Genomic DNA, 14720 nt, shown 5'->3' with positions numbered 1-14720 from the left:
AATCAGCCCTCCACAAACTTATGTGAATCCTTCCCATAGGCTCTCTTTGACTTGGAGAAAGTTTCTGGCACCTTCTCATGGAGCACACAACAGCAGCATCATGCCTAACAAAAAAATCCACATGAAAGCACTGACCCAGTGAATACCTTCACTCAATCATTTCCAGTGGAAGCAAAAGACACTTAACATAGGGAAATTCCTTTAACACAATCAGGGTAGAAAAATAAGAAATTAATCAACTCTTAAAACACTTCCCCCCAAAACCTCCTTTCTTCAAGGATCCACTTTTATCCCAAAGTACTTACAACCTTGATCGAAGTGGCACAGGCAGTAGGGGAATGGGAGTTGTGGTCAGTTCAACAGATGCTGTCTCTGCCACTCCTTCCTCTTCACACTCTTAACTTCTACACTGTGGGGTCACTATAGTGTGAAAGAGATACCATGACTTTACCCTACATAGTTCCTTCCCACATGCCTTATTGGACACGGAGGAAGCTTCTGGCATTTTCTCACAGAAGACACCACACCACAGGGGGGTGCAGGGGGTCTCTGGACCGACCATCATCCCTGCTGCTCTGTTTCTGGAACACCTCTGCAGGGGACCCCAAGCCAACATCCCTCTGCTCTGAGGTCACACACTAAGCCTACAGTGTGAGGTCACAATCCTCCTTACCTTGGCTCAGCAAGACCCTGCATGAGGCACTGGGAACAAGGTGCAGGAACAAGTCTATAACCTTGTTCTCCTGTGAAGATGGGGCTCTGAGGTGCTTTGACCTTGGCTGGGCACCAAGTGATCACTGAGCTGCTCTATCACTCCTCTTCCTCAATTGGGTAGAGGAAGAAACTCTCAAGTAGAGATAAGGACATGGACATCACTCTCCAGGTAACAGTGGCAGCAAAAGAGACTTGACTCAGGGAAATTCATTTATCAAAAGTCAGAGTAAAATTAAGAGAAATGAAAACAACTCTTACAATACCTTCCCCCAACCTCTCCCTTCTGCAAGGTTCATCTTCCCTTCTAAATCTCTGACTCCCTTCTGCAAAATAGCACAGAGGGATAGGAATGGGAACTCTGCTCTGTTCACCCCACGGTCTTGCTGCTCTTCCTTCCCACTCACAATATTACCCTAGTCCATCACGGGGCCTCTTCCACAGGAAACAGCCCTCCACAAACTTATGTGCAACCTTCCCAGAACCTTTAGCAGATCTGGGGAAAGCTTCTGCCATCTTCTCAAAGAACCACCACAGCAGCCCTATGTCTACCAAAACATTTCCATGTAAACCCACTACAGCCAGGGTCAACCTCACAAGCACAGGGTGACCAAGACACCCACATTGCTCACCCAATGGGAAAGGCCTAACACCAGGCTTAGTGACATGGCAGTAAGACAGGGAGGGATGGAACACAATGGAAGGGCAGCTCCTCACACACTACAACTACAAAGGCCAGACCAGCCTGAGAGGGCTGTGGAGATATGGGGCCACCTCTTCATAAGGCACCAACAAACCACAGCAAACGAGTGCCACAGGATGACATCACTGATGACACCCCCACCTCTCCAGTGCTTTTCTTGCATGGTCTGCCAGATGCCCTGACATAGACCATCAAACCCAAGACTTTGGTCTCTGATACTTGAAAGCCGCCATGGCCAGAAGGACACGTCCTCAACAGGAGGACATGAACTTGCAGAATTCTTGGAAGGAAAACACAACCACAACTAATTGCTTGCCAGGATCTGACATGCACCAGCTGCTTGCACAAACATGCTGTCATGCACAGAGACTGTCTCAGCCCCCTCGGGCACTGCAGGACCAGCATAAAAGCCGGCCCAGCACCTCTGTCCCTCACTCGGCTCTGCTGACGCCTTCTCCTGCGCGCTCAACAAGGTGAGCCTCAAGCCCCTTGCCCTCTGCTCCTCACCCCCTGCCCCGGCTCTTCCAGCACGCTCTGCCCCAGCCTCAGCACCCCTCACGCCTCCCCAGCACCACAGCCCCACAGCCCCACAACAGCCTCCCCACTGCCTCGCCCTCCTGCACCACCGCCCCTCGCACCCCCACGCCCTCCGCTCTCCCCACACCCTCTCTCCTCTCCTCTCCTGTCCTGTGCCAGGGCCCCTCCACACCACACACATGGCCTGCTACGACCTCTGCCGCCCCTGCGGACCCACCCCGCTGGCCAACAGCTGCAACGAGCCCTGTGTCAGGCAGTGTGAGGACTCCCGCGTCGTCATCCAGCCTCCCACCGTGCTGGTCACCCTGCCAGGACCCATCCTCAGCTCCTTCCCCCAGAGCACCGCCGTCGGATCCTCCTCATCCGCTGCCGTGGGCAACGTCCTGGGTGCCCAGGGAGTGCCCGTCTCCTCTGGGGGCTTCGGCTACGGCTTCGGAGGCCTGGGCTGCTACGGAGGTGGAAGAGGCTGCAACATCTGCTAAGGGCTCTTGACAACACGCATGAAACCTCTCACGTACATTCTAGAAGCAAAGACATGGACTGAGGAAGCATGTCTGCGTTAATGCTGGCACCCCAGTTCACCTTCTGCAGCTCCTTTTCTTATGGCACAAAGCAAGCAGGGAAGGGGCCAGCAGAGGTTTCCTGGTAACATTGCCCACAGATGTCTTCCTCTTCTCCAAATTCCTTCTCTGAACCACCCCATCTCCTTTGTCTAGTACCGTGTGCCACACCGGTATCTTACAGGATAAACTGTATCAGGGGACGTCCAGTTGGTTGTTCCGCAGTCAAGCCAGGAAGACCTCGGTGCTCTGACAAAATCTACTGCATACAGAAGACCTCAGTGCATGGTCACCCTACTGGCATCTCAGCTCTCTTCCTCCTTATGCTTGTACGTTTTCATGCTATTATCTCAATAAAGTTCTCCTGCATCCCAGCCTCTCACGCTTCCTCGTCTTTTCTTCTACCAAAGCTGTTCCAAGTTCACACAGCACAAATCCAGCACTCAACAGGCCATCAGTGTTGGTTAAAAAGGCCACAAGGATTCTCCTGAGAAGTTTCTCACTATGACCAGCAAGGACTGGCACCTGAGGTGCTTCCACAAAGTGACAGAGATTTGTGTCATTGCTGGCTCAAAGAAAGCCTTGAACATGACAACAATCCCATGAGCACATCTCTGATGAAGTGGCCACAGACTCATGAGACCATTTTGGTGTAGTCCCAGGGCCGCCCACAGAGAGATTCATGGGTCTGTCCCCCCTTGCTGCAAGGATCTTCCATGTCCCATGCAGTGTGTGCAGGTACCACCCTTCCTGCTCTGAGATCCTCCTCTGACACAGGAGTGTGTCTTTGTTGCACTGTCCTTTGGGATGAAAGGTCCCCATTCCACACACACCAGATTTTCCAGGCCATGGTCTCACCTTGCTGTGGTGTCCACAAATGATGACTTGGAGTTTCCCCAAGCCATTAGCACCTCTTCACTGTGTAGACCAACAGTGACCCAAGCAGAGTGTCTCCTGACCGCCATCCTCCCTGCTGCAGAGTATCTGGAACACCTCTGCAGGGGACCCCAAGACACCACCCCTCTGCTCTGAGGTCACACAGAATACCCCCACTGTGAGGTCACAATCCTCCTCACCTTGGCTCAGCACAGCTCTGCATGGGGCACTGGGTAGAAGTGCAGGACCAAGCCTATGACCCAGGTCTGCTGCAAGGATGGAGCTTCATGAGTGGAACTTGGCTGGGCACAAAGCGCTCAATGAGCTGCTCTATCACTCCTCTTCCTCAAGAGGATAGGGGAGAGAAGAATAAGATTAGTGTCCCCTGAATCGAGATAAGAACATGGAGATCACCCACTGGTTTCCACTAGCAGCAAAACAGACTTAATATGGGAAAAATTCATTTATCAAAATCAAAAGTCAGAGTAGAATTAGAAGAAATTAAAACAAATCTGAAAACATCTTCCCCCAAACTCTCCCTTCTCCAGGGTTCATCTTTCCTTCTAAATTACTTACCCCCTTGCCCAAAACAGCACAGAGATATGAGAAAGGGAATTGTGACCAGTTCACCCCACTTTGTCACTGCTCTTGCTTCCCCCAAACTCTTCACCTGTTCCATGCTGGGGCTTCTTTCCCAGGAACTTACCTGGATCTTTCCCACAGGTTCTATCAGTCTTGGAAATACCTTCTCACGTATTCTTAATGAAGACAAAACAGCAGCCCACTGTCTACCAAAACACTTGCACTTAAACCAACTACAGCCAGGGACAACCTCAGAAACACAATTGCTCCAGAACACTTGCTCTGACATCACATTGGAAGCCTCCAGTATGAGGTCACAATCATCCTCACAGTGACGCAATGAGGCCCTGCATAAGGCAATGGGAACGAAGTGCAGGAACAAGCCTTTCACCCTGTTCTCCTGTGAAGATGAGGGTCTGTGGTGGGTTCACCTTGGCTGGGCACCAAGTGCTCACTGAGCTCCTGCATCACTCCTCTTCCTCAACTGCATGTGGAGGAGAAGAATAAGACTAAAGCCTCCAGAGTCAGTTTCAGCGGCAGCAAAACAGACTTAACATGGGGAAATTCCTTTAACAAAATCAGGGCAATAAAGTAAGAAAATAATCAACACTTAAAACACTTTCCTCAACACCTCCTTTCTTCAAGGATCCACTTCTGTCCCAAAGTACTTACAACCTTGACCAAAGTGGCACAGGCCGTAGGGGAATGGGAGTTGTGATCAGTGCAACACACATTGTGTCTGCCATTCCTTCCTCTTCACACTCTTAACTTCTACACTCTGGGGTCACTATAATGGGAAAGAACCCTCCAGGACCTTCCACAACATAGGTCCTTCCCACATGCTCTATTGGACACGGAGAAAGCTTCTGGCATTTTCTCACAGAAGGTACCACACCAGACCCATGGCTACCAAAACCTTTCCACATAAACGCACTCTCCCGGTGACCACCTTACAGTCACAAAGGGCACCAGGACATGAACAGACCTCAACCAAGGTCTGAAGTCAGGATTAGGGATCTGCCCTGTGCAGCCTTGTCTCCTGGCTGAAAAAAAACTACCACTAACACCTCTCTAAGCTTCTCCTCATAGCAAGGATCTTCCAGTCCCTACAGCATCTCGGTGGTCCTGAATTGGACTGGATCCACTACATCCATGCCATTCTTCTAGTGAGAACCTCTCAACTGGACATAGGCCTCCACACGAAGCCTCACCAGCATTGAAGAGAGCAAGAACACCCACACACACACCACCAACAAAACTGCTAACAAATATCTTCCCATTGCTCTCAGTGGAACTCTTGGACACTTTTGATGCAAGGGTGCATTGCTGTACCAACCTGAGCTTCTTCACCAGCACCACAAAGCTGTACTCAGCAAAGCTGCTTTCCAGCTTCTCAGTCTCCAGAATGTTCTAACAACAGGCACCATTCCTCCCTACATAGAATACTTGACATTTCTTCCTGTTGAACATCAGGACATTCCTATCTGCCCATTCTCCAGCACCTCCTCTTCCCTCTACATCATGGCACAACCATCCAGCATCTCAGCCCCTATACAGATTTTGCATCATCTCTAAACCTGCTGAGAGAGCACTCAAGACAACTGCCCACAAACACAGGTGACCCCACACCCCTTGACCATGCAAGGGGAGAAAGCATCAAAGGCTTTGCAAGAATGCTGAGGTAAACAACAGAACAGCACTCTCCTTGTCAGTAAAACTTCTCATTTCAATGTAGATCACACTTACAAAGGTGGTCTACTTACAAGGTGCCCCACATCAAGCACTGCATCAAACCAGAGCCCAGGCTGCAAACGTGTCACTCATAAAAGAGGTTAGTGCTACGACTGGGCCAACACAAACTTTTGGAACGATGGGAAGTGCTCCCCACATCACAGGAATAACCAGATCTCAAGCACAGTTTCCAGGACCACAGCCTGCTGTTGTAAACTGCCCTCCCCTGACACAGCTACGAGGACAAGGGAAACCTCTTCACAAGGCACCCACAAACCACAGCACACGAGTGCCATGGGATGACCTCACTCACACCACCCCACCTCTATAACGCTGTGGCTGTGTCTGCAGAGTGCCCTGGCAGACACTTCCCATGCAAACCGTCCCAAACACACCCTGTCACTTGAAGGCTGCCGCCAGGGCCAGATGGACACGTTCTCAACAGAGGACACGCAAAGGGAGCGTTGTGGGAAGGAAAACACGGCCCAGCTCATGACTTGCCAGGCTGTGGCACGCACCAGCTGCTTGCTGACAAATGCTGCCATGCGCAAAGGCTGTCCCGCCCCTCGGGGACCAGCATAAAAGCCGGCCCAGTGCCTCTGTCCCTCACTCGCCTCTGCTGACGCCTTCTCCTGCGCGCTCAACAAGGTGAGCCTCAAGCCCCTTGCCCTCTGCTCCTCACCCCCTGCCCCGGCTCTTCCAGCACGCTCTGCCCCAGCCTCAGCACCCCTCACGCCTCCCCAGCACCACAGACCCACAGCCCTACAACAGCCTCCCCACTGCCTCGCCCTCCTGCACCACCTCCCCTCGCACCCCCACGCCCTCCGCTCTCCCATCACCCTCTCTCCTCTCCTCTCCTGTCCTGTGCCAGGGCCCCTCCACACCACACACATGGCCTGCTACGACCTCTGCCACCCCTGCGGACCCACCCCGCTGGCCAACAGCTGCAACGAGCCCTGTGTCAGGCAGTGTGAGGACTCCCGCGTCGTCATCCAGCCTCCCGCCGTGCTGGTCACCCTGCCAGGACCCATCCTCAGCTCCTTCCCCCAGAGCACCGCCGTCGGATCCTCCTCATCCGCTGCCATGGGCAACGTCCTGGGTGCCCAGGGAGTGCCCGTCTCCTCCGGGGACTTCGGCTACGGCCTTGGCAACGGCTTCGGAAGCCTGGGCTGCTACGGAGGTGGAAGAGGCTGCAACATCTGCTAAGGGCTCTTGACAACACGCATGGAACCTCTGATGTACATTCTAGAAGCAAAGGCATGGACTGAGGATGCATGTCCATGTTAATGCTCGCACCCCAGTTCACCTTCTGCAGCTCCTTCTCTTGTGGCACTAAGCAAGCAGTAAAGGGGTAGACCAGCTGCCTGGTAACATCTAACATGGATGTCTTCCTCTGCTCCAAATTCCTTCTCTGCTGCACCTCATCTGCTTCGTGCAGTACTGTGTGCCGCACCAGCATCTTACAGGATAAACTGCATCAGGGGACCTCCAGTGGGCTCCTGCCAGTTCAAGCGAGGAAGATCTGGTTGCTCTGACAAAATCTCCTGCATACAGAAGACCTCAGTGCATGGTCACCCTACTTGCATCTCAGCTCTCTTCCTCTTTATGCTTGTACATTTTCATGCTTTTGTCTCAATAAAGTTCTCCTGCATCCCAACATCTGATACTGCCTTGTCCTTTCTTCTACCAAAGCCATTCCAAGTTCACGCAGCACAAAACCAGGGCCCAATAGGCCATCGGTGTGGGTGAAAAAGGCCACAGGGATTCTCCTGGGAAGTATGTCACTATGGCAACCAAAGACAGGCACCTGGGTTGCTTTCACAAAATGACAGAGTCTTGAGCCAGTGGTGGCTGAAAGACAGCCTTGAACATGACAACACTCCCATGAGCATGCCTCTGATGTAGCCACCACAGACTCATGAGACCATTCACGTGGAGTCCCAGGGACACCCACAGAGACAGTCATGATTCAGTCCCCCCTTGCTGCAAGGACCTTGGGTATCCCATGCAGTGTGTGCAGGTCACCACCCTTCCTGCTCTGAGATCCTCCTCTGAACAGGTCTGTGTCAGTGTTACACTGACCACTTGGCTGCTTGATCTGCATCCCACACACACCAGAGTTCCCAGGCCATGGTCTCACCTTGCTAGGGGGTCCACAGATGATGACTTGGAGTTTCCCCAAGCCATCAGCACCTCTTCACTGTGAAGACCAACAGTGACCCAAGCAGAGCATCTCCTGACCACCATCCTCTCTGCTACAGAATCTCTGAACCACCTCTGCAGGGGAACCCAAGCCAACACCCCTATGCTCTGAGATCATACAGGAGGTTCCACGCTGAGGTCACAATCCTCCTTCACCTTGGCACAGCACAGCCCTGCATGGGGCACTGAGGACAAGTGTAGGAACAAAACTGTGACACAGCATTCCTGCAAAGATGTGGGTCTATGGTCTGTAGACTTTGGCTGGGCACCAAGGTCTCACTGAGCTGCTCTATCACTCCTCACCTTCAAGAGAACAAGGGACAGAAGAATGAGACGGAAGTCTCCTGAACTGAGATAAGAACATGGATATCACTCACTGGGTTCCAGCAGCAGCAAAACAGACTTACTATGGGGAAATTCATTTATCAAAATCAAAAATCAGAGTAGAATTAGGAGAAATTGAAACAAATCTTAAAACACCTTCCCCGAACTTCTCCCTTTATCAAGGTTCATCTTCCATTCTAAATTCCTTACTCCCTTCCCCAAAACAGCAGAGAGGGATGAGAAAGGATGAGAAAAGAAATTGTGGTCAGTCCACCCCATGCCTTCACTGCTCTTTTTGACCCCTCACGCTCCTCCCATGCTCTATTCCGGGGCTTCTTAAACAGGAAACCGCACTCCAAGAACTTACCTGGGTCCTTCCCACACACTCTATCAGATTTGGAGAAACCTTCTGGCATCTTCTTAATGAAGACAAAGCAGCAGCCCAATGTCTACCAAAACATTTCCATGTAAACCCACTATGGACAGTGACAACTTCACAAGCACAAGTGCAGAAAGATTCCCATAGAGCTCACCCAATGGGAAAGGCCCAAAGCCAGGCTTAGTGACCTGGCAACAAAGTGGGAAGAGACAGAAAGAGACAAAAATGGAAGTCTCTAACAGCCAGAAGAGCCCCAGTGCCCAGACCAGCCTGACAGGGCTGCAAGGACATGGGGCCCTCTGTTCACAACATGGCCATAAAAAACAACACAGGAGTACCACAGGATAACATCACTGCTGACACCCCACCTCTCCAAAGCTTTGGTTACATCTTCTGCCATGTGTCATGAAATGCCCCATCAATACCAAGCCCTAGGCCTATTTATGCTGAAAATATGCCGCTAGGGCCAGAAGGACACGTCCTCAACAGGAGGACATATAAAGGGAGCATTGTGGGAAGGAAAACACGGCCCAGATCATGTCTTGCCAGGCTGTGGCACGCACCAGCTGCTTGCTGACAAATGCTGCCATGCGCAAAGGCTGTCCCGCCCCTTGGGGACCAGCATAAAAGCCGGCCCAGCGCCTCAGCAGGTCTGAAATCCAGGAGAGAATGGGCCCACCTCCTGCTGCCTGGTCACATGGCTCATTGACCTCTTCTTCTCCAACTTCCTTCTCTGCACTTCTCATTCTGATCCAGTCCACTTCAAACACTATCTCACAACCTAAACCCCACTGGGAATCTCTACTGCACTGCTCACTCTGCGGGGCACAAAGACCTCAGGATTCAGGCAGTACCTGCTACACTCATTTGACCTGGCTGATGCTTGCCCTACTTTTAGCTCACACTGCTTCCCTTGGTTCTCCTGCCCTTTCACCATTTATTTCATCAATAACCACCCACTCCATCCCAGCTTCAGACACCTCCTCTTCTTCACTTCTCCCAGTGCTCATCCAGCCTCACACAGCATGAAGCTAGAGCTCCATAGGCCATCAAGCTGGCAGAAAATGTCCACCAGACCACTGTAATGGACAAAATCCCCTGCAAAACCCTCCTGTGGCCTTCCAGCAAACACAACAGCTCTTCCTTTCTCAAAAACCTTGCAAACGTTCATGCACTTCTACGCACATCTTGGACACAAGCTCTCCATGGCATCACATACTTCACAAAGTCTCTTTCAAGCACAACTACATGGCCATCACAACAAACAGAACCATAGCAAACACAATCATTTAGTGCACAGGGGACCACTGGGGATCATCTCTTTCAGACCAGAATCCTCAAGCATGGTCAGCATAAACACTCTGTCAACAATGTCCAGTCAAGTTTTCAGTATCTCCAAGGATGGAGACTCCAACACCTCCCTTCAAAACCAGTGCCACTGCTGATCACAATAGCATTGAAGAAGTGTTGCCCTCTCTTCCAAGGAAAAGGGCTCGTCTTTACGGCTTCCCCCATTCATCCTTGCCCTAGACATGGCACTGATGAGAACATTCCCTCTCCCTTGCCTTCATTCCCACTCCTTGCCTTTTCTTCTACCAACGCTGTACCAAGTTCACGCAGCACTAAGCCAGGACACAACAGGAAATCAGTGTTGGTGAAATAGTCCACAAGGATTCTCCATGGAAATATGCCACCACAACCAAAAAAGACTGGCACCTGGGGTTCTTTCAGAATGAGACAAAGTTTTGAGCCAGCACTGGCTCAAAGACAATCTTGAACATGACAACACTCCCAGGAGCATGCCTCTGATGGTATCACAACAGACTCATGAGACCATATGGGTGGTGTCCCAGGGCCCCCCTCCTACAAGGACCTTGAGCAGCCTATGCAGTGTGCGCAGAACAACACTCTTCCTGCTCTGAGATCCTCCTCTGAACAGGTGTGGGTCAGTGTTGCACTCACCACCTGGCTGCTTGGTCTGCATCCCACACACACCAGACTTTCCAGGCCATGGTCTCACCTTCCTAGGGGGTCCACAAATGTTGACTTGGAGTTTCCCCAGGCAATCAGCACCTCTTCACTGTGAAGCCAAACAGAGACCCATGCAGGGGTCTCCTGACCACCATCCTCCCTACTGCAGAATCTCTGAACCACCTCTTGATTGTCTCCAATTCAACATCCTTCTGCTTGGAGGTCACACAGAAAGCCCCCACTCTGAGGTCACAATCCTCCTCACCTTGGCTCAGAACAGCACTGCATAGGGCACTGGGAACAAGTGCAGGACCAAGCCTCTGACCAAGGTCTACTGCAAAGATGGGGGTCCATGAGTGGAGATTGGATGGGCACCAAGTGCTCAATGAGCTGCTCTATCACTCCTCTTCTTCATGAGTATATGGAGGGAAGAATAAGATGAAAGTCTCCTAAATTGAGATAAGAACGTGGACATCACCCACTGGTTTCCAGTGGCAGCAAACCAAACTTAATATGGAAAATTCATTTATCAACATCATAAGTCAGATTACAATTAGGAGAAATAGATACAAATCTGAAAACACCTTCCCCCTACCTCTCCCTTCTTCAAGGTTCATCTTCCTTCCTACATGACTTACTCCCTTGCCCAAAACAGCACAGAGGGATGAGAAGGGGAACTGTGGTCAATTCAACCCACATTGTCTCTGCCAATACACACTCCTCACACTCTTCACCTGCTCCATTCTGGGGCCCCTTCCACAGGAATCAGCCCTCCACAATCTTATCTGAATCCTTCCCATAGGCTCTATTTGACTTGGAGAAAGTTTCTGGCACCTTCTCATGGAACACACCACAGCAGCATCATGGCTAACAAAAAAATCTCTTTCAGACCAGAATCCTCAAGCATGGTCAGCATAAACACTCTGTCAACGATGTCCAGTCAGGTTTTCAGTACCTCCAAGGATAGAGACTCCCAACACCTCCCTTCACAACCAGTGCCACTACTGATCACAATCGCATTGAAGAAGTGTTGCCCTCTCTTCCAAAAAAAAGGTCTCGTCTTTACAGCTTCCCCCATTCAGCCTTGCCCTGGACATGGCACTGATGAGAACATTCTCTCTCCTTTGTCTTCATTCTCTCCCACTCAGGATACAGGCACATTGCTGACATCTGCCCTGAGCAGCCTTGCCTCCTAGCTGAAATAAACCCTCCCACCACTCTAAGCTTTTCTTCATAGCAAGGATCTTCCAGTCCCTACAGTGTTTTGGTGGTCCTGTATTGGACTGGCTCCATTACATCCATGCCATTCTTCCAGTGAGAAGCTCTCAACTGGACATAAGACTCCACACAAACCTCACCAGCATTGAAGAGAACAAGAACACACACACACACCACCAATAAAACTGCTAACAAATCTGTTTCCATTGCTGTCATGGGGTCTCTTGGACTCTTTTGCTGCAAGGGTGCATTGCTGCACCATCCTCAGCTTCTTCTCCACCAGCACCACAAAGCTGTATTCAGAAAAGCTGCTTTCCAGCCTCTCAGTCTCCAGTATATTCTGACAACAGGCACCATTCCTCCCTACATGGAAAACTTGACATTTCTTCCTGTTGAACTTCAGGACATTCCTATCTGCCCATTCTCCAGCACCTCCTCTTCCCTCTACATCATGGCACAACCATCCAGCATCTCAGCCCCTCCCCAGATTTTGCATCATCTCTAAACCTGCTGAGAGAGCACTCAAGCCAGCTGCCCACAAACACAGGTGACCCCACACCCCTTGACCATGCAAGGGGAGAAAGCATCAAAGCCTTTGCAAGAATACTGAGGTAAACAACAGAACAGCACTCTCCTTGACCACAAAGCTCTTCATGTCACAGTAGAACACCCTTACAAAGGTGGTCTACTTACAAGGTGCCCCACATCAAGCACTGCATCAAACCAGAGGACAGGCTGCAAACATGCAACTTATAAAAGAGGGGAGCTCTATTACTGGGCCAACACAACCTTTTCGAACGATGGGAAGTGCTCCCCACATCACAGGAATAACCAGATCTCAAGCACAGTTTCCAGGACCACAGCCTGCTGTTGCAAACTGCCCTCCCCTGACACAGCTACGAGGACAAGGAAAACCTCTTCACAAGACACCCACAAACCACAGCACACGAGTGCCACGGGATGACCTCACTCACACCACCCCACCTCTCTAACGCTGTGGCTGTGTCTGCAGAGTGCCATGACAGACACTTTCCATGCAAACCGTCCCAAACACACCCTGTCACTTGAAGGCTGCTGCCAGGGCCAGATGGACACGTCCTCAACAGAGGACATGCAAAGGGAGCGTTGTGGGAAGGAAAACACGGCCCTGCTCATGACTTGCCAGGCTGTGGCACGCACCAGCTGCTTGCTGACAAATGCTGCCATGCTCAAAGGCTGTCCCGCCCCTCGGGGACCAGCATAAAAGCCGGCCCAGCGCCTCTGTCCCTCACTCGCCTCTGCTGACGCCTTCTCCTGCGCGCTCAACAAGGTGAGCCTCAAGCCCCTTGCCCTCTGCTCCTCACCCCCTGCCCCGGCTCTTCCAGCACGCTCTGCCCCAGCCTCAGCACCCCTCACGCCAACCCAGCACCACAGCCCCACAGCCCCACAACAGCCTCCCCACTGCCTCGCCCTCCTGCACCACCGCCCCTCGCACCCCCACGCCCTCCGCTCTCCCATAACCCTCTCTCCTCTCCTCTCCTCTCCTGTGCCAGGGCCCCTCCACACCACACACATGGCCTGCTACGACCTCTGCCGCCCCTGCGGACCCACCCCGCTGGCCAACAGCTGCAACGAGCCCTGTGTCAGGCAGTGTGAGGACTCCCGCGTCGTCATCCAGCCTTCCACCGTGCTGGTCACCCTGCCAGGACCCATCCTCAGCTCCTTCCCCCAGAGCACCGCCGTTGGATCCTCCTCATCCGCTGCCGTGGGCAACGTCCTGGGTGCCCAGGGAGTGCCCGTCTCCTCTGGGGGCTTCGGCTACGGCTTCGGAGGCCTGGGCTGCTACGGAGGTGGAAGAGGCTGCAACATCTGCTAAGGGCCCCAGACAGCACCCTGACAACAGCAACAACACCCTGGAAGCAGCACAAAGGACTGAGGATGCACATCCACACTGTTCCTGACACATATATCTGCTGTCCACAAGTTCTCCTCTCACGGTACCAAAAAAGGAAGCAGAGCATGGGCCCAACCTGTGCTGCCTGATACACATGCCTGATGGATGTCCTCCCCTTCTCTCACTACCTTCTCTGCATCAACCATCTGCTATGTCCAGTACTCTGAGCCACAAACAGCATCTCAGAAGCTTAGAAAGATTCAGGGCACCTTTACTGGGCTCCTCCCAGTTCAGGGCAGGAGACCTCAGTGCTCTGACAGAATCTACTGCAAACAGAAAACCTCAGTGGATGGTCATCCTACTTCCACCTTACTCCAGCTCTCTACCACCTTATACATTTACATTTTCTCTGTCTTGTCACAATAAAGTTCTTCTGCATCCAAGCCTTTGAAGCCTCCTCTCCTTTTCTTCTACCATGGCTCTTCCAGCTTCAAGCAGCACAAAGCCGGGGCTCAAGAGACCATTGGGGTGAATGAACAAGAGCCACAAAATCTCTCTTAGGAAACATGCCACCACAAGCAGACGGACACATGGAAGCCTTCCAGAAAGTGACACAAGCCCATTACTGTCACAAAGAAAGCACTGAACTTGACATTGTACCCCTGTTACAACTCTTATAGAGACACCTCAGGCTCATGAGACCATTTGGATGGGGTTCCAGGGACAACAATATAGGAAATCATGGCCCTGTCACCGACTGCTGCGAGGACCATGAGTATCCCATGCAGGGGGGCCAGGTCTCCCCCATCCTGCTCTGCAATCATCCTCTTACGCTAGTGTGTGTTCCTGTTGCTCTCACCATCTGGCTGCATTTTCCCCATTCCACCCATGTCAGAGTCTCCAGGCCATGGTTTCACCTTGCTATTGGGTCCACAAATGATGCCTTGGCAGGATGCTTGGAGGGCCTCCAGCCCTGCATCAGTGCAGTCTCCAACAGTGCATGCGGTTCCCAGACAGACCATCCTCCCTGTTGCTCTGTTTCTGGAACACCTC

At 51.9% G+C, this 14720-nt stretch overlaps 2 protein-coding genes across 2 annotated transcripts; both read left to right on the top strand.

Moving 5' to 3' along the window:
• The first annotated feature begins 1855 nt into the window (after positions 1 to 1855).
• Positions 1856 to 2480, top strand: LOC117436553 (feather keratin 1-like). Its single transcript, XM_034065150.1, has 2 exons — positions 1856 to 1887; positions 2111 to 2480. The coding sequence occupies exon 2, from the start codon at positions 2131 to 2133 to the stop codon at positions 2431 to 2433; it is 303 nt and encodes a 100-aa protein (XP_033921041.1). The 5' UTR covers positions 1856 to 1887; positions 2111 to 2130; the 3' UTR covers positions 2434 to 2480.
• A 10588-nt stretch (positions 2481 to 13068) lies between these two features.
• Positions 13069 to 14106, top strand: LOC117436534 (feather keratin 1-like). Its single transcript, XM_034064933.1, has 2 exons — positions 13069 to 13103; positions 13327 to 14106. The coding sequence occupies exon 2, from the start codon at positions 13347 to 13349 to the stop codon at positions 13647 to 13649; it is 303 nt and encodes a 100-aa protein (XP_033920824.1). The 5' UTR covers positions 13069 to 13103; positions 13327 to 13346; the 3' UTR covers positions 13650 to 14106.
• The last annotated feature ends 614 nt before the right edge of the window (positions 14107 to 14720 follow it).

This window comes from Melopsittacus undulatus, chromosome 1 (assembly GCF_012275295.1).
Source record: "Melopsittacus undulatus isolate bMelUnd1 chromosome 1, bMelUnd1.mat.Z, whole genome shotgun sequence".
NCBI classification, from domain to species: domain Eukaryota; kingdom Metazoa; phylum Chordata; class Aves; order Psittaciformes; family Psittaculidae; genus Melopsittacus; species Melopsittacus undulatus.
Note: the sequence above shows the minus strand (reverse complement) of the source record. Positions and strands in the feature narration are given on the sequence as shown.